At 30.6% G+C, this 26,990-nt stretch overlaps 2 protein-coding genes across 5 annotated transcripts in view; one reads left to right on the top strand and one right to left on the bottom strand.

Annotated features, from left to right (window-relative positions):
• The window catches only part of LOC149793137 (uncharacterized), an 82,256-nt gene extending 65,919 nt beyond the window's left edge, over positions 1-16,337 (top strand). For all 3 annotated transcript variants that reach the window (XM_089967060.1, XM_089967058.1, XM_089967059.1), the window contains 2 exons: positions 11,303-11,384; positions 13,274-16,337. In XM_089967060.1, the coding sequence (XP_089823186.1) occupies positions 11,303-11,384; positions 13,274-13,425 (234 nt within the window). In that variant the 3' untranslated portion in view covers positions 13,426-16,337. The remainder of the gene's footprint in view (positions 1-11,302; positions 11,385-13,273) is intronic.
• A 3,886-nt stretch (positions 16,338-20,223) lies between these two features.
• Positions 20,224-26,990, bottom strand: part of LOC149793136 (dymeclin-like) — a 100,179-nt gene continuing 93,412 nt past the window's right edge. Inside the window, exons 17-18 of one of the 2 annotated variants that reach the window (XR_016422718.1) lie at positions 26,199-26,676; positions 20,224-26,149 (exon numbers count right to left, since the gene is read on the bottom strand). Coding sequence is in view for 1 of the 2 variants with exons in the window: in XM_089967057.1 (XP_089823183.1) it covers positions 26,515-26,676 (162 nt within the window). In the remaining variant the exon portion in view is untranslated. Of the gene's footprint in view, positions 26,677-26,990 lie in introns of both variants that reach the window. The other variant, XM_089967057.1, reaches the window with a different exon arrangement.

Below are 26,990 nucleotides of genomic sequence, written 5' to 3'. Positions count from 1 at the left end.
GTTCATGCAAAGCATCTGCATGATCAAACTGTTCATTATAGAGTTTTTTAAAAATGGCATCCCGAAAGTAATGGATGTTTAGGGGGTGCTCGCCAGTTATTATGTACTTTTGAGAGAGTGACGTATGTAAGGTGAAGTTGTTTGCATTTGAAAGATGTACATCTGGAGTAAGGCCAAGTTCTATACTCTATAACCCATATTACATCCTATATCATACACCAAAATAAAGGGAATGAAAGGTTCTTTGAACAATATCTAAGATATACGAAGTCTTTTTTAAATAGCCAGTATAACTAGTGAGGAACCCAATGGAAATTCTTTTTCTTTAACCCTATGCAAAATATGAAACTTAAGATGAAATGGAAAATAAGCCTCTAGAAAGTGTAATAATCAACACAGAAGAATAAAAAAGAATATTTAGATTATTGTAAATAAAAGATGGAAAGGACACGATTATGTTTATGGACATCATGTGCTAATTTGAGTTTGTGTGTGTTTAGTCGTGATGTGGAATTTCAAGGTAAATACTGGCACTGTGTTGTGTATACCAACTCAAACCAGTACTGTGTACTGTATCAAACAATGTGACATCACATGTGTTAGACATTTTGTGTTGATAAATGTTTTGTCTTTTATAAAATGTTCTGTTTTTTTTGGATGGATGCTTATTCTTTGATTTATAGTTAGCAAAAACATATAATCTACTTTGTCTATTTTAACTTTGGGACTATCTTTTATGCACAACAAATGAAAAGTACAGCATCTGTCAGAATGAATGAAATTGTTCATTCTTCTTTCTGTCTAAATAATTTCTACTGAAATAAAACCTATGTGATAAAAAGAATCTCAAATGATTAAATATTAAATTTATGAAACTGGTTAAATAATGTCCAGCTTTTGCTCACCAGTGTTTTATAAACTCTCCACGGTATCTCATAAACTTCATACAATATTTATAAACTCCATGATATTTCATAACTTTTACAAGATATAAACATTTTCAAGATACAGGGTATCATATATTTTATAAGCTCAATCATCTATCTTTTAAAATATGTCTTATTACTTTATAAGATTTCCTGGAAACCTAAAAATATACTATAGGTAAAAATGATATTTGATTTGTTTTATAAGATATATTAGAGACAAAAATAATCATATAAGATATAATGAATCATTGATAATATATTTTATAATGTTTATGAGACATCTGTTGTACAGTTCTCTGGTTTAACTTTGTAAGATATTTATGAGATTTCTTGTAAACTTTGAGATTTCTTATAAACAATAGAATATATTTTGTAAACTTTATGAGATTTCTTATATAAACTGTAGAATATATCTTGTAAACTTTATGAGATTTCTTATATAAACTGTAGAATATATTTTGTAAACTTTATGAGATTTCTTATAAATAATAGAATATATCTTGTAAACTTTATGAGATTTCTTATAAACTGTAGAATATATCTTGTAAACTTTATGAGATTTCTTATATAAACTGTAGAATATATCTTGTAAACTTTATGAGATTTCTTATATAAACTGTAGAATATATTTTGTAAACTTTATGAGATTTCTTATAAATAATAGAATATATCTTGTAAACTTTATGAGATTTCTTATAAACTGTAGAATATATCTTGTAAACTTTATGAGATTTCTTATATAAACTGTAGAATATATCTTGTAAACTTTATGAGATTTCTTATATAAACTGTAGAATATATTTTGTAAACTTTATGAGATTTCTTATAAACTGTAGAATATATATTGTAAACTTTATGAGATTTCTTATAAACTGTAGAATATATCTTGTAAACTTTATGAGATTTCTTATAAACTATAGAATATATCTTGTAAACTTTATGAGATTTCTTATAAACTGTAGAATATATCTTGTAAACTTTATGAGATTTCTTATAAACTATAGAATATATCTTGTAAACTTTATGAGATTTCTTATAAACTATAGAATATATCTTGTAAACTTTATGAGATTTCTTATAAACTGTAGAATATATCTTGTAAACTTTATGAGATTTCTTATAAACAATAGAATATATCTTGTAAACTTTATGAGATTGTTTATAAACTGTAGAATATATCTTGTAAACTTTATGAGATTTCTTATAAACCATAGAATATATCTTGTAAACTTTATGAGATTTCTTATAAACGATAGAATATATCTTGTAAACTTTATGAGATTTCTTATAAACCATAGAATATATCTTGTAAACTTTATGAGATTTCTTATAAACTATAGAATATATCTTGTAAACTTTATGAGATTTCTTATATAAACTGTAGAATATATCTTGTAAACTTTATGAGATTTCTTATAAACAATAGAATATATCTTGTAAACTTTATGAGATTGTTTATAAACTGTAGAATATATCTTGTAAACTTTATGAGATTTCTTATAAACCATAGAATATATCTTGTAAACTTTATGAGATTTCTTATAAACGATAGAATATATCTTGTAAACTTTATGAGATTTCTTATAAACCATAGAATATATCTTGTAAACTTTATGAGATTTCTTATAAACTATAGAATACATCTTGTAAATTTTATGAGATTTCTTATATAAACTGTAGAATATATCTTGTAAACTTTATGAGATTTCTTATAAACTATAGAATATATCTTGTAAACTTTATGAGATTTCTTATAACCTGTAGAATATATATTGTAAACTTTATGAGATTTCTTATATAAACTGTAGAATATATCTTGTAAACTTTATGAGATTTCTTATAAACTGTAGAATATATCTTGTAAACTTTATGAGATTTCTTATATAAACTGTAGAATATATCTTGTAAACTTTATGAGATTTCTTATAAACTATAGAATATATCTTGTAAACTTTATGAGATTTCTTATAAACTATAGAATATATATTGTAAACTTTATGAGATTTCTTATAAACTGTAGAATATATATTGTAAACTTTATGAGATTTCTTATAAACTGTAGAATATATATTGTAAACTTTATGAGATTTCTTATATAAACTGTAGAATATATCTTGTAAACTTTATGAGATTTCTTATAACCTGTAGAATATATATTGTAAACTTTATGAGATTTCTTATATAAACTGTAGAATATATCTTGTAAACTTTATGAGATTTCTTATATAAACTGTAGAATATATCTTGTAAACTTTATGAGATTTCTTATAAACTATAGAATATATCTTGTAAACTTTATGAGATTTCTTATAAACTATAGAATATATCTTGTAAACTTTATGAGATTTCTTATATAAACTGTAGAATATATCTTGTAAACTTTATGAGATTTCTTATAAACTATAGAATATATCTTGTAAACTTTATGAGATTTCTTATATAAGCTGTAGAATATATCTTGTAAACTTTATGAGATTTCTTATATAAACTGTAGAATATATCTTGTAAACTTTATGAGATTTCTTATAAACTATAGAATATATCTTGTAAACTTTATGAGATTTCTTATAAACTATAGAATATATCTTGTAAACTTTATGAGATTTCTTATAAACTGTAGAATATATCTTGTAAACTTTATGAGATTTCTTATATAAGCTGTAGAATATATCTTGTAAACTATATGAGATTTCTTATATAAACTGTAGAATATATCTTGTAAACTTTATGAGATTTCTTATAAACTATAGAATATATCTTGTAAACTTTATGAGATTTCTTATAAACTATAGAATATATCTTGTAAACTTTATGAGATTTCTTATAAACTGTAGAATATATCTTGTAAACTTTATGAGATTTCTTATATAAACTGTAGAATATATCTTGTAAACTTTATGAGATTTCTTATAAACTGTAGAATATATCTTGTAAACTTTATGAGATTTCTTATATAAGCTGTAGAATATATCTTGTAAACTTTATGAGATTTCTTATAAACCATAGAATATATCTTGTAAACTTTATGAGATTTCTTATAAACCATAGAATATATCTTGTAAACTTAATACATGTATATCTTGTAAACTTTATGAGATTTCTTATAAACTGTAGAATATATCTTGTAAACTTTATGAGATTTCTTATAAACCATAGAATATATCTTGTAAACTTTATGAGATTTCTTATAAACCATAGAATATATCTTGTAAACTTAATATATCTTGTAAACTTTATGAGATTTCTTATAAACTGTAGAATATATCTTGTAAACTTTATGAGATTTCTTATAAACCATAGAATATATCTTGTAAACTTTATGAGATTTCTTATAAACTATAGAATACATCTTGTAAATTTTATGAGATTTCTTATATAAACTGTAGAATATATCTTGTAAACTTTATGAGATTTCTTATAAACTGTAGAATATATCTTGTAAACTTTATGAGATTTCTTATATAAGCTGTAGAATATATCTTGTAAACTTTATGAGATTTCTTATAAACCATAGAATATATCTTGTAAACTTTATGAGATTTCTTATAAACCATAGAATATATCTTGTAAACTTAATACATGTATATCTTGTAAACTTTATGAGATTTCTTATAAACTGTAGAATATATCTTGTAAACTTTATGAGATTTCTTATAAACCATAGAATATATCTTGTAAACTTTATGAGATTTCTTATAAACCATAGAATATATCTTGTAAACTTAATATATCTTGTAAACTTTATGAGATTTCTTATAAACTGTAGAATATATCTTGTAAACTTTATGAGATTTCTTATAAACCATAGAATATATCTTGTAAACTTTATGAGATTTCTTATAAACTATAGAATACATCTTGTAAATTTTATGAGATTTCTTATATAAACTGTAGAATATATCTTGTAAACTTTATGAGATTTCTTATAAACTATAGAATATGTCTTGTAAACTTTATGAGATTTCTTATAAACTGTAGAATATATCTTGTAAACTTTATGAGATTTCTTATATAAACTGTAGAATATATCTTGTAAACTTTATGAGATTTCTTATAACCTGTAGAATATATATTGTAAACTTTATGAGATTTCTTATATAAACTGTAGAATATATCTTGTAAACTTTATGAGATTTCTTATAAACTGTAGAATATATCTTGTAAACTTTATGAGATTTCTTATATAAGCTGTAGAATATATCTTGTAAACTTTATGAGATTTCTTATAAACCATAGAATATATCTTGTAAACTTTATGAGATTTCTTATAAACCATAGAATATATCTTGTAAACTTAATACATGTATATCTTGTAAACTTTATGAGATTTCTTATAAACTGTAGAATATATCTTGTAAACTTTATGAGATTTCTTATAAACTGTAGAATATATCTTGTAAACTTTATGAGATTTCTTATAAACTGTAGAATATATCTTGTAAACTTTATGAGATTTCTTATAAACCATAGAATATATCTTGTAAACTTTATGAGATTTCTTATAAACCATAGAATATATCTTGTAAACTTAATATATCTTGTAAACTTTATGAGATTTCTTATAAACTGTAGAATATATCTTGTAAACTTTATGAGATTTCTTATAAACCATAGAATATATCTTGTAAACTTTATGAGATTTCTTATAAACTATAGAATACATCTTGTAAATTTTATGAGATTTCTTATATAAACTGTAGAATATATCTTGTAAACTTTATGAGATTTCTTATAAACTATAGAATATGTCTTGTAAACTTTATGAGATTTCTTATAAACTGTAGAATATATCTTGTAAACTTTATGAGATTTCTTATATAAACTGTAGAATATATCTTGTAAACTTTATGAGATTTCTTATAACCTGTAGAATATATATTGTAAACTTTATGAGATTTCTTATATAAACTGTAGAATATATCTTGTAAACTTTATGAGATTTCTTATAAACTGTAGAATATATCTTGTAAACTTTATGAGATTTCTTATATAAGCTGTAGAATATATCTTGTAAACTTTATGAGATTTCTTATAAACCATAGAATATATCTTGTAAACTTTATGAGATTTCTTATAAACCATAGAATATATCTTGTAAACTTAATACATGTATATCTTGTAAACTTTATGAGATTTCTTATAAACTGTAGAATATATCTTGTAAACTTTATGAGATTTCTTATAAACCATAGAATATATCTTGTAAACTTTATGAGATTTCTTATAAACCATAGAATATATCTTGTAAACTTAATATATCTTGTAAACTTTATGAGATTTCTTATAAACTGTAGAATATATCTTGTAAACTTTATGAGATTTCTTATATAAGCTGTAGAATATATCTTGTAAACTTTATGAGATTTCTTATAAACCATAGAATATATCTTGTAAACTTTATGAGATTTCTTATAAACCATAGAATATATCTTGTAAACTTAATACATGTATATCTTGTAAACTTTATGAGATTTCTTATAAACTGTAGAATATATCTTGTAAACTTTATGAGATTTCTTATAAACTGTAGAATATATCTTGTAAACTTTATGAGATTTCTTATAAACTGTAGAATATATCTTGTAAACTTTATGAGATTTCTTATAAACCATAGAATATATCTTGTAAACTTTATGAGATTTCTTATAAACCATAGAATATATCTTGTAAACTTAATATATCTTGTAAACTTTATGAGATTTCTTATAAACTGTAGAATATATCTTGTAAACTTTATGAGATTTCTTATAAACCATAGAATATATCTTGTAAACTTTATGAGATTTCTTATAAACCATAGAATATATCTTGTAAACTTAATATATCTTGTAAACTTTATGAGATTTCTTATAAACTGTAGAATATATCTTGTAAACTTTATGAGATTTCTTATATAAGCTGTAGAATATATCTTGTAAACTTTATGAGATTTCTTATAAACCATAGAATATATCTTGTAAACTTTATGAGATTTCTTATAAACCATAGAATATATCTTGTAAACTTAATACATGTATATCTTGTAAACTTTATGAGATTTCTTATAAACTGTAGAATATATCTTGTAAACTTTATGAGATTTCTTATAAACTGTAGAATATATCTTGTAAACTTTATGAGATTTCTTATAAACTGTAGAATATATCTTGTAAACTTTATGAGATTTCTTATAAACCATAGAATATATCTTGTAAACTTTATGAGATTTCTTATAAACCATAGAATATATCTTGTAAACTTAATATATCTTGTAAACTTTATGAGATTTCTTATAAACTGTAGAATATATCTTGTAAACTTTATGAGATTTCTTATAAACCATAGAATATATCTTGTAAACTTTATGAGATTTCTTATAAACTATAGAATACATCTTGTAAATTTTATGAGATTTCTTATATAAACTGTAGAATATATCTTGTAAACTTTATGAGATTTCTTATAAACTATAGAATATGTCTTGTAAACTTTATGAGATTTCTTATAAACTGTAGAATATATCTTGTAAACTTTATGAGATTTCTTATATAAACTGTAGAATATATCTTGTAAACTTTATGAGATTTCTTATAACCTGTAGAATATATATTGTAAACTTTATGAGATTTCTTATATAAACTGTAGAATATATCTTGTAAACTTTATGAGATTTCTTATAAACTGTAGAATATATCTTGTAAACTTTATGAGATTTCTTATATAAGCTGTAGAATATATCTTGTAAACTTTATGAGATTTCTTATAAACCATAGAATATATCTTGTAAACTTTATGAGATTTCTTATAAACCATAGAATATATCTTGTAAACTTAATACATGTATATCTTGTAAACTTTATGAGATTTCTTATAAACTGTAGAATATATCTTGTAAACTTTATGAGATTTCTTATAAACCATAGAATATATCTTGTAAACTTTATGAGATTTCTTATAAACCATAGAATATATCTTGTAAACTTAATATATCTTGTAAACTTTATGAGATTTCTTATAAACTGTAGAATATATCTTGTAAACTTTATGAGATTTCTTATAAACCATAGAATATATCTTGTAAACTTTATGAGATTTCTTATAAACTATAGAATACATCTTGTAAATTTTATGAGATTTCTTATATAAACTGTAGAATATATCTTGTAAACTTTATGAGATTTCTTATAAACTATAGAATATATCTTGTAAACTTTATGAGATTTCTTATAAACCATAGAATATATCTTGTAAACTTTATGAGATTTCTTATAAACAATAGAATATATCTTGTAAACTTAATATATCTTGTAAACTTTATGAGATTTCTTATAAACTGTAGAATATATCTTATAAACAATAGAATATATCTTGTAAACTTTATGAGATTTCTTATAAACTGTAGAATATATCTTGTAAACTTTATGAGATTTCTTATAAACCATAGAATATATTTTGTAAACTTTATGAGATTTCTTATAAATAATAGAATATATCTTGTAAACTTTATGAGATTTCTTATATAAACTGTAGAATATATCTTGTAAACTTTATGAGATTTCTTATAAACTGTAGAATATATCTTGTAAACTTTATGAGATTTCTTATAAACCATAGAATATATCTTGTAAACTTTATGAGATTTCTTATAAACAATAGAATATATCTTGTAAACTTAATATATCTTGTAAACTTTATGAGATTTCTTATAAACTGTAGAATATATCTTATAAACAATAGAATATATCTTGTAAACTTTGAGATTTCTTATAAACCATAGAATATATCTTGTAAACTTTATGAGATTTCTTATAAACTGTAGAATATATTTTGTAAACTTCATGAGATTTCTTATAAACTATAGAATATATCTTGTATATTTACAAGACATCTTAATAATTTATGAGACTTCTTATATTGTTTATAAGATGTATTAAAAAATCAATTAAATTATTGGACATAAAATTTCTACTAATTAGATTTGCTTTTACAAAAAAGATCAAAAATACTGTATTGCCATTTCGTTTTTACAAAAATTACTAATTAATTGTTGGTGAGATTATACAATGATTGATGCATAAGCTGTCTTATTGTCATTACAATATCTACTGGTGCTTATTAACAAATGGACAAAGGACTTTATAGAACATACCTTTAAATATTATCGTTGATTAGTTCTCCTTATTAAGTCTGTCACCTAACAAAACACCACATGCATTTTAAAATGAGTTCGGAAGCCCTTTGATGTTTTCATATCCAACAAAAATTATATCTCAGTACATGCAATAGTGAAGACCACAGACCATTGGTCAACCAGTCTTATTGTTTCATTATAGTCATACAAACATAAAATATAAAAACCATGTCATTTTCTATAATAAAATTTAAATGTTCACAGACTCTGTTAAATCTATTTGTATATATACATATACTATCTTTTAAGTGCTTGTTCTGTCTTGACTTGGATATAATTAATATTTTATTGCAAATCTAAAGACCACTCTGGTGGTCTAGTGGTAAGAGCATCTGCCTTGGATGTGGGAGGTAGTGGGTTCAATCCCCGGCCAAGTCATACCAAAGACTTATAAAAATGATACTAACAGCTGCTTCGCTTGGCATTCAGCATTAAGAGGTTAGTGTTTGGAGTGGTCAGCTGAGTGTCAGGATAATGTGACTGGGTGGGACATCATGCTACATGTCTGTGGCATGATGCCCCAGTGCTAAACATCACATAAATTGCCACACTGCAAACATTGTAGTGATATGATTGAACAATTGTTAAAGCTACATTACAAAGCCTAAATCACACACACATACATGCAAATCTATTCTATGATATACCCCTCTATTGTTATCTTTATTGCCAAGTTCGAATAACAAGTAATGCATATGACTGCTTGTCTTTACAACCTCTACTCTATGGACAATGGCTTCAATATCACATTGAACCACTCCGGTGGCCTATTGGTTAGAGCGTCCGCCTCAAATGCGGGAGGTCATGGGCTTGATCCCCGACCAAGTCATACCAAAGACTTACAACAATGGACTGGTCGGCCTGGTGTCAGGATAATGTGACTGGGTGGGACATCATGCTACATGTCTGTGGCATGATGCCCCAGTGCTAGACATCACTATAAACTGCCACATTGCAGACATCATAGCGATATGACTGAAAATTGTTAAAGCTACGTTAAAAAATCAAAATCACATCACATCAGTATCACATTGACAGTTTTATTTCTCTAAAGACAGCCTCATTTCCCTGCTGTCAGTATTACTGATTTGATCTCTTCTGTCGATTCTTGCCCTCAATCTGGTTTAAACTGGAATAACCAAAGTGCTAAGCATGTTTAATTACCATGTAAATAACACTGCATAGCCATGTGGTTGTTATGACAATGTGTTTCATAATTAAAACTAGAATGAATTGTTGATTTAGCAAAAATATACATTTACTTTGTATGTTTGTATTGTTAGGTTGTCAAGTAGCATTTGTTCTGTAGAACTTGTTCAGGTATAATCCCTTTATCTTTTGTACACAGTACCACAAAATGATAATTATTTATTTTACATATAATTTTTTGTACATTGAAATTAATAATTATTTTTTCCTGTACAAAAAATTACATGAAACGCTGTAAATTATGAATGATCTACCAAAAACTTTATAACATACCTTATAAACTTTATATGACATCTTAATTGTATACAATATATTGTAAAAAGTATATGCGATATATAATAAAGTTACTACATTTTATGATATATCTAGGTTTTGGAATGAATAGTAATTTGGCTTGCCATATAGTCAATATGTTTGATATGCCCACTGAATATGTTATTTATAGGGATCTGGATATGGTAATATTAGTCAATATTTTCTTTTAGTATGTAATGAGTGTGGAAATCTAAAAGAATGGTAATTAATACATGGCTTAATAACAAATAATGAATAAATTCTGTAAATCTTTGACTGGTGTTAATTTTGGTACCTTGACCTGTCTAGTTACTTTTCTCTTCTGTGCCTATTCCTTCACAAGAGAGTTTATTATGTGTACTGTGATCTGATACATACATAGTCATGTTATGGTTTTGTCTGTGTATTCTGTGCCAACATTATATTGTACTATTTTACATGTATCATAGGCTAGTGGACTGATATTTAATTTAAATTTGTTGTACTCATAAATATTACATATATGGCACAGAGAAAATTGGACTGAGTTAAATATGTATCTCCAATGTTGAAATTGAGACTGAGTTCATTTTTTTTTGTATTTGTTTTTCAGCCAGTTAAATTCTGCTTCTATTTACTATAAATAAATCAGCCAATCATTCAATCATTAACTCACAATATCAACACGTGAAATGATTCATCAATCATAATTCTCTTCCAGCATGAACAGAAAGATCTGCCGCCCCCAACTCCCATCCCGAAAGGTCAGCTGGCCCCACCCCCCTCCATGGAGGATATATTTGGTAAAACACTACAACCACCACAATAACAATGTTTAGAAAGAAGATTATACTGCACTACATAAACTTGAATCCACATTACTTAATGAATGTTGTACTTCAACTTTATTTTTGTAAAAAAATGTAGAACACAACAAAAATCTGTAAATGTATTATCTTGCCTGCCTCAAACACGTTACTATATGGTTGTGCTTTAAAAATTCCTTACTCTGATACCTGTCTTCAGTTTGATTTACTGATTCATATATATTTAGTTCTGTAGCCATTGTGTAGCCAAGTTATTGGAGGTGTACAATCCCTTTGAAACTCTTTTTATATAAATGTTTTCTTCAAACAAATATTTATTTTTAATGCTAGGCCATGAACTACTGGATTTTACAAGAGAAATAATTAAGTTAATCCACTTGAGTGAAATATGATAAATACTTTCTTCTGCCACATCAATAACATTATGACCAAGTAATTTGATGTATTTTTATATGCTTGTATGGTAGACTCCATCTGGTCCATTATGAATCATACCCCACCTCTGGACTGCTCCGGTGTCCTAGTGGTTAGAGCATCCGCCTCGTAAGCAGGAGGTTGTGGGTTCGAAGCCCGGCCAAGTCATACCAAAGACTTACAAAAATTGTACTAACAGCTGCCTTGCTAGGCACTCAGCATTAAGAGGTTAGTGTTAGGAGTGGTCAGCCTGGTGTCAGAATAATGTGACTGGATGGGACATCATGATGCCCCAGTGCTAGACATCACTATAAACTGCCACACTGCAGACATTGTAGTGATACAACTAAAAAATTGTAAGAGATACATTAAAAATCCTAATCACACACACAGACACCCCACCTCTGGTCTTTATAAAGTATTTACCTTGCACAGTTCCAATCTAGTTGAGGATTACTTAATCCCATTAAACCTTATAAATTTTCAGCCAGACCTTGTTCCATCCACACAGGCTTTGTAATCTGGAAACATAAAATAAATGTTAGAGAAATGTTATTTTCAGTAGACGGAGCGGCCTGATGTGCATCACAAGTTGTGATGCAGGTGCTGTAAAAAAAGAAGTGGTACATCTATATGATAAACAACATGCAAGATATCAACTGCTGTACGCAGTTAAATTAAAATAATGGGGATGAAAGTATAATATGTACTGTTTTGCCTTAAATTAGGAAGAGGAACTATGTTACTATGAATCTGTTATTTACTCATTTCAAGCAAATATCTTCTCTTTATTATCTTCACTTCACTGGTAAAATAGTATAGAATGCCCAAAGATATTTCATCCATTAAAGCAGGACATATTGCCCCTCCCCTTCAGTTTTAAAAACAAAATTGAGGTCTGAAGGACAGTTGGATGATCATTGTGCCAATGATGCATTGCCTTCTTCACATCCATTGTAGATGACCAAATCATCAATGCTGGTGGTTTATTGTCATATTCTACCATTTTAATGAGTCTCCATTCCCCATCTCATGGCAAATCAAGTTTTCTTTTAAAACAATGTATATGGTTTTTTACTCCATTTATTATGCAAATGAATTATGTTTTTCCACCAACTATAAGGAGGGGGTAGGCCCCGCCTTATAGTTTGTGAGGCCCAAGGCACCATGCTGGCAGCAGGGCTTGGCTGGTGGAGTTACTGTAGTATGCCTAATTTTTTGGTGAACAGGAGAGCAGAGCCCAAGGCAACTGCATTGCCCTCAGGCCATTCCTGAAAAGGGGTAGTGTGGGTGGTTTTTTTTGTTTTCAATTCAGGACCTATGTACTCGAAGGATAACTAGAACAGAATAGTGATGTTGTAATTTTCAGTTTTTGCAGACCATTGTTTTAAGACTTAACTGAGGAGTATACATAAAGTTTATTCATATTTATTCACATTTTTCTCTCCAAGGCAAAATGGATAAGACCAAACAAGAACATGAGAAGGCAATGTCCGAACTATTACACACACAGGAAATTAACAAGGCACGTCAGGAACAAGGATTAGAGGAAAAACTGGAGCAACGACGACGGCGGCGTGAAAAGACTATGATAAAAGATTAATTGATTTTGCCTAGTTTTGGCCAACAAAAGGGGTACAATAGGCTTGTAGCTTTACATTTACTGCACAATGAATTTTAAAAGAATTGGGGGTGGGGAATGGCCATTAGGAATTGGTAGACAAGAATCTAGGTTGTTTGCAGTTGGAATCCGACTGACAGTTAAGCAGTAAATACAGTGCTTTGACTATAATTTTAATTTGACTGTAGTACATTTCTGATAAAATGTGTACTGGGATGATTTAAATCACACTATATTTTATCCACATATTAAATCCTCTTGGGAGAAACATTATCTGTACCCATTACATGTCCTTGGAATAATATTATGGGATAGATCAACTCTGCACATATATGCCCTTGGAATAATAGTATAACACATATTAACTCCTCACATTTTATGCCCTTGAGATAATATTATGGGAAACATTAACTTCACACATAACATATCCTTGGAGTCGTAGTATGTCAAGTCTACACATTAGATGCCCTTGTAATAATAATAATAATGTGGGATACATCAAATCCACACATTATGTCCTTAAGATAATAGTATGGCATGTATCATCTTCACACATTATATGCCCTTGGGATAATATTATAGGATACATAACTCAAAACATTACATGTCCTTTGGATAATATTATAGGATACATAACTCCACACATTATATGCCCTTGAGATAATATTATAGGATACATAACTCCACACATTACATGTCCTTTGGATAATATTATAGGATACATAACTCCACACATTATATGCCCTTGAGATAATATTATAGGATACATAACTCCACACATTACATGTCCTTTGGATAATATTATAGGATACATAACTCCACACATTATATGCCCTTGAGATAATATTATAGGATACATAACTCCACACATTACATGTCCTTGGGATAATATTATAGGATACATAACTCCACACATTATATGCCCTTGAGATAATATTATAGGATACATAACTCCACACATTACATGTCCTTGGGATAAAATTATAGGATACATAACTCCACACATTATATGCCCTTGAGATAATATTATAGGATACATAACTCCACACATTACACGTCCTTAGGACAATATTATAGGATACATAACTCCACACATTACATGTCCTTGGGATAATATTATAGGATACATAACTCCACACATTCTATGTCCTTGGGATAATATTATAGGATACATAACTCCACACAGTACATGTCCTTGGGATAATATTATAGGATACATAACTCCACACATTACATGTCCTTGGGATAATGTTATAGGATACATAACTCCACACATTACACGACCTTGGGATAAAGACTACAAGCAGCAATGGATTTGTCTACAGTCAGTATTTAGGTATATACTTGTTTCTGCAAACATTTATTTCTCTTGCAGTTAAAAAAAAAGATTAATTTTTTATTACTAATACACAAAAAAATTGTGTTATACTATGTATTGTTTCAATGCATACAAATCTCATGCCAGCATGTACTAAGTAAGCACTGATGTCCAAATAAATGTTTGAAAAGTGTAAGTGGTTTTTGGTTAAGTGAACTGGCCCACACATTTATTTATCACTAATTTCTTTTGCATATATATTATATATATATATATATATATATATATATATATATATATATATATATATATATATATATATATACCTCAGTAAGAATGCTGTACACAGTATTCACAGAAAATGCTGTAAAAACCTTCAATGACAAATTTGATTTGATTTGGAAATGCACTATATTTTCCAGGAAACCTATCCAAGCAGTCACTTCAAAACAAGGAGCTCATCTTGATAAAAGACCAATTGAATGAAATCTGTTCATTAATTCTATATATAAAGATTTGCCTGCCTAAAAAGGAGTTTATTAATGGTCCCATTAGAATCCTTTACAGACTTTTTTTCTGTTTGTGTCATTTTAATCCATGTGTATATATTATACATTTCTCCTTTCCTTTTGAAATTTTAAATTTTGTAATGAACTGTTCTGATTCTTATAAATGGAATAAAATGTTTTATGGATCTAAATGGATTAAAATATATGTAAGTCAAATATTGTATTGTATATAATTTCTTGTACCCTGGTATCTTCAGTGCACCAGTAATCCAAAAACTCATAGTTAATCCATTGCTTTAGCCAAGAATATTGACACCCTCATTTTGTCTATCCATCCTTTACCTCCTGTCCATTTATCTCCTAATTAGGTCCTTCAAAATTGTTACAAGTAATATTGTGTCACAAGACTATGTGGACAGATGTAGGTAACACTGTATATCCCCTCCATGGATAAGCCGTGACATGACATGATGGACAGATGTAGGTAACACTGTATGTCCACTCCATGGATAAGCCTTGACATGACATGATGGACAGATGTAGGTAACACTGTATGTCCCCTCCATGAATAAGCCTTGACATGACATGATGGACTGATGTGGGTAACACTTTATGTCTCCTCCATAGACATGCTTTGACATGACGGACTGATGTGGGTAATGAATTATGACCCGTTTATATATATATATATATATATATATATATATATATATATATATATATATATATATATATATATATATATATATATGGTGGGTGGGTGGGTGTGCATATTTGATCTGAAATGATATCCATCCATTTTGAAATACAGATTTATGTTTCCACAATTGTAAATGTCACTCACAATTATTATTTCTTTCCACCTTTTCATGTATGTTTTTAATGTAATCTATTTATTTGTATTAATATTAGAATTTACTGAAAACATGTTTTTTATGCACTCTTTGTACATCTTTACAAAGAATTAAGTAAACTTAAAAGCACTGAAGAATTCTGTTTGGAAAGAAAAATAACTACTATTTAGGTCATAACATTTGGAGACATGGGAAATAAAACCCAAAAGATAATGCTTCTGAGTTGCTCATATTTCAAAGAACAATAGTTAAGTGTTCCATGAAACCTGGTGTCATGAAACCTGGTGTCATGCCAGCATCAGGTGTTCAATGAAACCTGGTGTCATGCCAGCATCAAGTGTTCCATGAAACCTGGTGTCATAACAGTATTAAGTGCTCTGTGAGATCTGGTGTCTTACCAGCATTAAGTGTTCCATGAAATCTGGTGTCTTGCCAGCATCAAGTGTTCCATGAAATCTGGTGTCTTGCCAGCATAAAGTGTTCCATGAAATCTGGTGTCTTGCCAGCATAAAGTGTTCCATGAAAACTGGTGTCATGCCAGCATTAAGTGCTCTGTGAAATATGGTGTCTTACCAGCATCAAGTGTTCCATGAAATCTGGTGTCATGCCAGTATCAAGTGTTCCATGAAATCTAGTGTCTTGTCAGCATCATGTTCCATGAAATCTGGTGTCTTGCCAGCTAAAAGTGTTCCATGAAATCTGGTGTTTTGCATGCATCAAATGAACTATGAAATATGGTGTCTTACCAGAATCAATGCAATCTTCATTATCTGGCCTGCTAAATCTTTTGGTGAAAACTCGAACACAAACTTTTAATGGTGATGATGATGCAATCTGTGCTGGAGGAAAACTGATACCTTTGTCTCACCATGCATACAACGTTGGGGAAATAATTTATTAACATAATTTAAGTAATTAGAACTTTCCTGGAACCCAACCTCTTTGCTTTTCTAAACGAAATATTTTGTTCCCTCCCCATAAATATCCCAATATCTATAACTACCACCCCACCTAAAAAATACATGTACATGAACCTGTAGTTATTATTTACCATCTACTCTTTAAATTGTCAGATTCTAGGAGTACTAACACTTCCCCAGCTCTAGCATGTGTGAGGGTATAGTGGTCAACAACCCATGGTTAGTGTTTTCTCCTGGATCAGGTTTCATCATATTTTCAAAATTTCACTTCAATTGATATTTTACATTATCCATAAAATGGAGCCATGTTTTCATGTTTTCTGGACCAAAATAGACCGCACTACACCAACATCTGAGTTAGCCACAAAGAGGGCTTAATACACAGTAATGTACGATATGTAGTCAACATAAAATGAAGTTTAATTATTACTTTTTTGAGCACTTGTGAAAATATCTTTGTATTCATAAAAATGCCACTTTCCTTTCTAAAGTGTATTCATACATATCATGGTACATCATCCCAATTGTATTTTAAAATGCATATCTTTTTCTTTTAAAGCTAATGCTCTTTTAAGTGTGTGTTTATTTGTATGTGGTTTCCAAAAAGAAGAGATCACATCTGATGACAGAGGGGGCCCCCGAGTGGCCGAGTGGTCTAAAGCACTCTCCGTTACTGATCACTGCCATCTCACCCCTGTCTGCGCCGGTTCAAGTCTCAGATTCAGACAATGTGGGTATGTGAGAAAGCTTTCCAGTAACTTCTCGTGGGTCGGTGGTTCTTTACGGGGTTTTCCCGGGTTCTTCCTCCACCATTATACTGGCCACCATGTATCGCTTATCGTGTGCTGAGAAATGGCATTAAGCCCCACAACAACAACAATCTGATGACAGAAACTACACAAACAACAAGAAAAAAATATTAGTAAGAATTTTTTTCTATGAAAATAACCCTTCAGAACACTGCATATTAGGTGTAGCTACCAGATATGCTCACTTATAAGTCGAGTCCAACTGCAAACAACATGGACCCTGATCTGCCATAAAAAGGAGCATCAGATTACGATCAATGTTGTTTATTGTACTCCTCACTCTTAACAAACTATCTAGATTCAGATCTGCCAGCATTATGTGATAGCAGATCTTGGTCTATGCAGTATACAGTTGAACTTAACTTCTAAGCAAGTACATGTACATAGGCTACTGGACCCAAATCACTTTTAATGTATTGAAATGTAAAAAAGATGCATGTAATAACAGCCCAATTGCAGAATACAAGCTTACAAGAACCAAGAATTGACAAAGGATGAAAAAAAAGAGACCTCTCTTTTTGGATGACTTTGCTTTTTTCAGCCATAAAATAGAAAAATTCAACACCAAGTGATGGATGACTGTATGGCTGCACATGGATGCCAAGGTAATCATTATGGTGAACTACTGCTAAGGTGGGCTTGACAATAACGACAAATGATGATGAAAGACCAATTGAATCAACCTATGTTAAACCTATTTAACCTCGCATCTTCATAAAGGATAGTTCTTTGGTAATTTAAGTGTCCTATATAGTCAAGTTTCATTGTATTTAACCTTTTTTTAAAGGTAACATGTCTTTATATGACAAAATTTAGATAATGTCCCTTCTAGACATATTTTAAAGAAATAAAGTAGTCCCTACAAGAGGTACTACAAAAGCAGTCCCTACTATAGGGACTGGAACTGTAATCCATTCAATCCATCCTGAAGTCATTTCACCTTTTTTCGGTGGGGGGGAGGGGGCAAAACTTAATTAGGGTGGGGAAAACTTGATTGGGGATGGGGGCAAAACTTGATTCATGCAAATACCAACACACTGGCTCATGCTGAATAAGAGATTAGAGAGACAGTAATAGCAGGGACATCACTTCAATTTTTTCCGGGGGGGGGGGGCAAAACTTGATGGGCTTGTTAATTTTCGTACATAGGCTACAGCAATTTGACAGCACATGCAAATTCAGGTGGGGGGGCCAAATGACCCCCCCGCCATCCCCCCTTAAATGACATACCTGCCTGTAGTCCTAAAGGAATTGTAATGTTAGTCCTTACTAGAGGGATCATAACTGTAGTCCTAACAAAGGGGACTATAAATGTAGTCCCTACTAGAAGGTGCCTGCCTTAATGTGACCTTGGAAAAGGCACCAAACTCCCACTTCCTTGACATTATATAGCCAATAATGTGTTAAAAGTTAAACCAATGAAAAATCAAAACCCTACCAGAGTGACTGTAATGTTTGCTGCTCAATGTAGTCCTGTTCTCAGTTTTTTGTATTCAAGCCAATAGCCTCAACTCTCATCAGCTGTCACAAGGTGCATTTTAAAAAAAAGGCTATATCAAAGAGTTTGTAACTGACTGCTTCATTACAGTGAGGGGCCATTGTATCATCAACTGGAAGCTTTTTAGGAATAAACATAAACCTTAGCATACTGCCAATTTTTTAGAACATTTCTACTAGGTTTAATTGATTGTTTTGCTTTTACTTATTATATCATGCTGGGGAAATGGAAACCAAGTGCCTTTCCCAAACACAGCACCATGCTGATGTAAGATTGAACTTTCCATAAACAAGATAAAGGGAAAAAGCAAACTGTCAACAGTGTATGATTTACTGGTGATGTGATGTGATGTGATTGGATTTTTAACATAGCTTTAACAATTTTTCACTCATATCGCTACGATGTCTCCAATGTGGCAGTTTATAGTGATGTCTATCACTGGGGCATCATGCCACAGACATGTAGCATGATGTCCCACCCAGTCACATTATCCTGACACCAGGCTGACCAGTCCTAACACTAACTTCTTAGTGCTGAGTGCCAAGCGAGGCAGCTGTTAGTACCATTTTTACAAGTCTTTGGGATCACACAGCCGGTGATCAAACCCACAACCTCCTGCATCCGAGGCGGACGCTGTAACCACTAAGACACCAGAGCGGTCATGATTTATTGGAATTTGGAAATTAATCTTTGAATTAACTGGAAACATTGGTGGGAATATATATATATATATATATATATATATATATATAACTCTGCAACATGATAATATGTTTAATATATTGAAGACTAGGCTTTACAACAACAAAAAAGCAAAAAAATGCAATGTGACTCCCTAGCAACTCTTTGGAAATGAAAAGTAAAACTGAAAATGAAATTTCAACATCTTTATTACACCAATATGACATTTAATTCATTTATCACTTAAGCTAGAAAAATTCAACAATGCAAACATACACAAGTGAACCAGATAAGTAACAAAATGATCTATGAGAAATCATGCATGTTTTATGTCTGTGTATTTAAACTACATTATGACAAATATTCACACAAAAAGCCCAAGATGTCCACATGCAAAAATTTAAAATGTGTCCATAGGACATGTTCCCCTGCAAATGCCATGACCATTAAAAACAAATGATTTCTCACAGTTGTAAATTGCTGTAAGACATCCAAATTAAATTTTCTGGACACACTTCAATCTTTCTATTTATCATAACAATGGTTATATATGCCAAATCATCATTTTATATCGATATTGGTTTTTTGTGTAAATTTTCAAATGACTTAAATGAGACATTTTGTCTCATTTCTGAGATTATTTCTTTGATCGGTATATGGGGAATTTAAGCCAATCATTTTGGGGGCGCTCACCAGTTATTATGTACTTTTGAGAGAGTGACATGTAAGGTGAAGTTGTTTGCATTTAAAACATGCACAATGGAGACAGTGGTGGCATACCTCTATGCTACATTAATGTAATGTGGATGATATTTCTTTGGATATTGTATTTTTGGAAATTGTACATGATCAAAGCACACTGCTAACTAAAATGACTGCTCCCTTGTGCTAAAAAATCAGCCTGAATTAGTCTAAAGTACACTATCCATAGCAGTTATTAAAATTGGGAAAATGAATTATGCCAGACTAGACAATACCAGCTTCTGAAAGTGCAATGAATGAATTACCAAATATATAAAATGTAAAAAAAGTTATCGGCTCTTATTTATACAATTTACCTCTGAAGTTCAGGAAGTGAAAATGACCAAGTGGAGCTAGCACTTTTTTGAAAGGTGCACATCTGGAGTAATGCCAAGCTGTATACTCTATAACCCATATTACACCCATCAATCATACACCAAAATAATGGGAATTAAAGGTTCTTCCAATTATACCTAAGATATACAAGGTTATTTTTAAATAGCCAGTATAACCAGTGAGGAAAGCCAGGGAAATTCTTTTTCTTTAAAATTCTAACCTATGCAAAATACGAAACTGTAGTGCGCCACCTTTACTTGTGATAGATACATGTGATTTCCTAGGGGGCATAACCCAAACAAATTAGCAGAAAGGGAGACAACTTATGATACCTTAAAGTTATTGGTACATGTATTTGCTGTTGTGAAATCGATCATAAATCTCGAAATTTTGACAACATTATGTCATGAGACTCAGTGTGATATTGTTCTTCTGAGTATTGTATTACCAATAATTAATTGTGTGAGACTTGTACTTGAAATAATTATTCCAAAATAATTTCAAAACAATGTGTCAGAATGGTGGATAACACTCCTGTAATTGAAGATTTGTACGGCTATTCATGGTAGTTTGTTTTTTCTGTTGTAAATATCTGCTCAGCAAGCTCTACTGATATGCTACTGGTGACACTCAACTGATGACAATGAACTGCCATGGATGTATTAAAAACCTCAAATACAAACTTGTTATCCAGACGAGGGTGTAACCATCTTTTTTAAGAAGTATATTGGTTTGTTGTTTTGTCTGTTGAACACCAGGCAGTGCTGGGTGGAGACCTTATGAAAAATGACCCCTCAAAACCGGTCTTTGTCATATTGATCTACATGCTATCCTCGTATTCATGCTGGTGCTAAAAACATAAATATTCTCATAAACACTCGAATAAAGATTGTTGGAAAGCTATGCAAATCACATGTGATTATGTTGAAGAGACATCTGATTAATTTAGTTCTGTTTATGCATGGACAGGTCCACATAAAATGGAACAACAAACATAACAACAAAACATTAACACTGTTTACACATTATGTACAGCTGATATAAATTACATATCATATAATCCAAAATTGTGATTCCACAAAATAATGTATAAAATTACAATAAAAATATGTTTAAATGCAGAAGTTGATAGTTTTTCCCACTATAAGCATATACTCTGATACGCTTAATTATTAATTATCTGTGATTTTTTACATGATACACACCTGACTAAATTGTCCAAGTAATGTATACAATGCTGATTGACAATCTGTATGAAATGTAAATAAACTGTTCATCCATGATATACCAGGGTCTATGTTGTTTGCTCTACTCCTAAGAATAAACTGTTCATCCATGACATATCAGGGACTATGTTGTTTGCTCTACTCCTAAGAATAAACTGTTCATCCATGACATATCAGGGTCTATGTTGTTTGCTCTACTCCTAAGAATAAACTGTTCATCCATGACATATCAGAGTCTATGTTGTTTGCTCTACTCCTAAGAATCTGAATCTGAGCAGTTTACAGTTGGACCTGACTTTTAATCAAGTACTCCATCATCATTCAGTATAGAGGAACAACAGTGTAGCTTAATGTTCACAACAGATTTATTTCACGTAATGTTTACCTATCTTGAAATTACTATTTGCCATTGTCTGGGTCCTTCTTAAGTAAAACAGAAGGCAGAAACTTATGTATTTAGTAATTTACAGAAACCTTCAAGTCTTCTTAAGCATATGTGTGTGTGTGCATGTGTATATGTACGTATGTATGTATCACAAAGACACACTGATCCCATTCAAGAGTGCTCTTAAAACTCACCTTTTTCGACTACAGGAACAAATTTAAAGACCTAAAAATGTTTCCTACCTTAAATATTTTCAGCATGTTTTTATGTTTTCTAATTTCATGGGGTTTGTTTTTTGTAATCATGTCATTATATGTTTTTCTTATGTTATAGGTGTTGTATAATGTTGTAAAGGGTTTAGAGCTTCTAAAGATTAGGCACAATACAAAGTCCTCTTTATTATTATTATTATTATTATTATTATACTGTATTAATTAAATTATGGAACTACAACAAAAGTAACTATTTCTTTCAATAATAATTCTACTATATGTTAATTAACAAAATGGTGGACACGTCTTTCTACCAGTATCTATAAAAGGACTTTATCCATTCCAAGTATGCAATATACAAATGGTCAAACCCATTATGTCCACCCCATCTGCTTACATCCAAAAGTGCCCAGTCCCCTCCCACAGCTCAGTTTGTCCCACAATCTGCTTACACCCAAAAGTGCCCATCCCATCCAAACAACTCAGTTATTCCCAAAATCTGCTTACATCTAAAGTGCTCGGCCCCTCTTAGCAACTCAGTTTTCCCCGCCATCTGCTTACATCCAAAAGTGCCCTGTCCCTCCCACCAACAAAAAAATCCCTGTTATCTGCTTAGATTAAAGTGGCCAGACTCTCCCACCAACTAAAATATCCCTGTTATCTGCTTACATCAAAATGGCCGGATTCTCCCACCATCTAAAATATTCCTGTTATCTGCTTAATAGATCAAAGTGGCCAGACTCTACCACCAACTAAAATATCTATGTTATCTGCTTAGATCAAAGTGGCCAGACACCTCCACCAATTAAAATATGTGTTATCTGTTTAGATCAAAGTGACCAGACTCTCCCACCAACTAAAATATCTGTGTTATCTGTTTAGATCAAAGTGACCAGACTCTACCACCAACTAAAATATCTATGTTATCTGCTTAGATCAAAGTGGCCAGACACCTCCACCAATTAAAATATGTGTTATCTGTTTAGATCAAAGTGACCAGACTCTCCCACCAACTAAAATATCTGTGTTATCTGTTTAGATCAAAGTGACCAGACTCTCCCACCAACTAAAATATCTGTGTTATCTGTTTAGATCAAAGTGACCAGACTCTCCCACCAACTAAAATATCTGTGTTATCTGTTTAGATCAAAGTGACCAGACTCTCCCACCAACTAAAATATCTGTGTTATCTGTTTAGATCAAAATGACCAGACTCTCCCACCAACTGAAATATCTGTGTTATCTGTTTAGATCAAAGTGTCCAGACTCTCCCACCAACTCAGCTTCATCAACAGATCAAGATTCTAAAACTGTTGGCTAACTCAAATATTATTCGTGATTAGTGACTCTTAGATTTTACAGTCATATGTAAACTGTCAATAAGTAGCAAAATTAGTGTTCTGTCATGATGCATAAACCAAGATCAGTGATCATTATAAGTCAGGATTTAATTGGTAGTGCTGATTACAGTGAGCTGAATAAAGTAATCTTGTGACCAGACTCTCCCACCAACTAAAATATCTGTGTTATCTGTTTAGATCAAAATGACCAGACTCTCCCACCAACTGAAATATCTGTGTTATCTGTTTAGATCTGCAGATTTGAAAAGTGTTTCAGTGAATATTATCCAATAGAAGCTGCTGAAGGTGTATAACTTGGAATGGCGTGTGTGTGTGTGTGTGATGTGATTTGGATTTTTAACGTAGCTTTAACAATTTTTCAGTCATATTGCTACGATGTCTGCAATGTGGCAGTTTATAGTGATGTCTAGCACTGGGGCATCATGCCACAGACATGTAGCATGATGTCCCACCCGTCACATTATCCTGACACCAGGCCGACCAGTCCTAACACTAACCTCTTAATGCTGAGCGCCAAGCGAGGCAGCTGTTAGTACCATTTTTGTAAGTCTTTGGTATGTCTCAGCCAGGGATCGAACCCACAACCTCCTGCATCTGAAGCGGATGCTCTAACTACTAGGCCACTGGAGTGGTGGAATGGTTAAATGTTCCATCATACATGTATAACTGCAGTTCTAACACATCTAGGAAAACAGTTTCTTTTTTAATTGTTCAAACAACAAAACAAGCAGTAAAACCCACGTTTTTAAAATGAATGGTACCACTGTGACCCCATATGACATGCAATCTGATTATAATCTTTTAATAAGTAGATCTGAAAGGCACAGACATAGCTACACATTCTGCCCACCTTTAGAATTCCTGACCTACTTATTTTTGTAACCAATCAGAATAAGTATTACATTTGTTATTAGGTGAAGTTATCATTAGGAACAATTTGTTCTGAATGTAGTTTGTCACTTTCATAAATATGAAATCTGTAATCTGATTGCTGAATCAAAAGGTCAACAGGGTATGACCTTATATCAATGTCAGACCTTCTGAACTTTGGCGATCTCAATTTTAAAGAGATTGTTGTGATTTGCCAGGGGGACAACATTCAAAGTAATTTTCAACTTTCTCAAAAAGTGTTAAAATAGTTTTGTTTTGGTGGATATAAAGACTTTACAATTTATTTACTAGTTCTGCTGATGCATCATCACTAAACAAACTTTGTAACAGTATAACATGATACAATTCTAAAATGATGAAGAATAAGCATCAATGTCTACGCTAACATTCCATTAAAATGAAAATGAACAAATGTTGCATTTCACACAAGTTCCAACCCATGCAGTCCAACAATAAGTATAACTTAAAAATATAAATGCAAAAGCTTACTGTGACTGAAATAGCATTTCTGCTTTACAAATAGTCATAAAAATATATATTTTTTCCCACTGAACCATTAGTTTATTTTACAACCCAAATGTTGGCTCTTTTAACAGACCATTGCTTGAGCACTAAAAACCAAGCCTTCTTATTAACAAAGCATATAAAACTCATATCATGTGCAAAACTTATCGTAGGTAAATCAGTGTTCACTTCTTTTCGAATGTTCTCAAAATTACTTGAAAGACAAGATGCCAAGTTATGTGTTTATCTGAATTTTGTATACACATATAGAGGTGGTCAACTAGGTGACGGACTTCAAGACCTGAATGTTAAAAAAGCTTGCAGTGTACAAGGGAATCAGGTAATGCCTATCACATTTGCCAGTGACATTAGTGACCTTTCAACAGTATCAGCATGTGTTAGAATTTGACATATGGTGATATGTTAAATGCGTAATTACTTCTGATGGTGCAAACTGGAACCTCTCCTTCTGTTAAATGCGTAATTACTTCTGATGGTGCAAACTGGAACCTCTCCTTCTAACCAACCTGAAGTGACACTTCCCTTGTAGCAATTATGTTCCTACTTTCACTGCAAAGATCAATTTTCATCTGAAAAAAGACCGCCTCTGAAAATGGTCCATTTGTACCACTCTGATCTGTGGTTCAAATCAAGATGTTTTACAGAATTATCATCTAGACTGACAACTAATAATTTTACAGTAATTTTGCTACATCGATCTCCAAATAAGTCCCAACATGTGCTAATTATTAATCTGTATATGTAAAACTTTTCAACCAATTTAACACCATCTTTGTTCTCCTTCCATGTCACTACAGCAGATATGTCATGAAGTTTGCTCGGGTCCAGAAGCAAGGGAAAACAGTATAATTTTAGATGCATTAAAGTACATGTTGGAAGAGTGATACACAAGTGACCAGATGTAAGGAATAAAAAACTCCTCAGGTGATTCCTCTTCCACATACTTGAACTTCAGATCTGGGAATTTCTGTAAAAATACAAGACAAAAAATGATTTGTATGGGATACATTTTCTTCTTAGGGCTGTTACAGTAAAACATGATTGGGACTTTCAAAATTAAGTTGTCACTCACAAATGCAATTTAGAATTTTGTATCACTTCATATGAAACAGAGCTTATCATAGCATCCTGACATGTACTTTTTAAACTTCAATGTTAATTTATATGTTAATGTACTGAACATAAGCCTGTGTTTGGTCCCATAAAAGCACTCTGAAGGTATTTGAAAATACAAGTCCATGGTCATACTTATTCCAAATCTGGGAGTTCTGTCTAAAGAAA

Source organism: Sinohyriopsis cumingii, chromosome 8 (genome assembly GCF_028554795.1).
Source record: "Sinohyriopsis cumingii isolate HCF-2022 chromosome 8, ASM2855479v2, whole genome shotgun sequence".
In the NCBI taxonomy this organism is placed as follows: domain Eukaryota; kingdom Metazoa; phylum Mollusca; class Bivalvia; order Unionida; family Unionidae; genus Sinohyriopsis; species Sinohyriopsis cumingii.
This window is presented reverse-complemented; position numbering and strand designations above follow the sequence as displayed.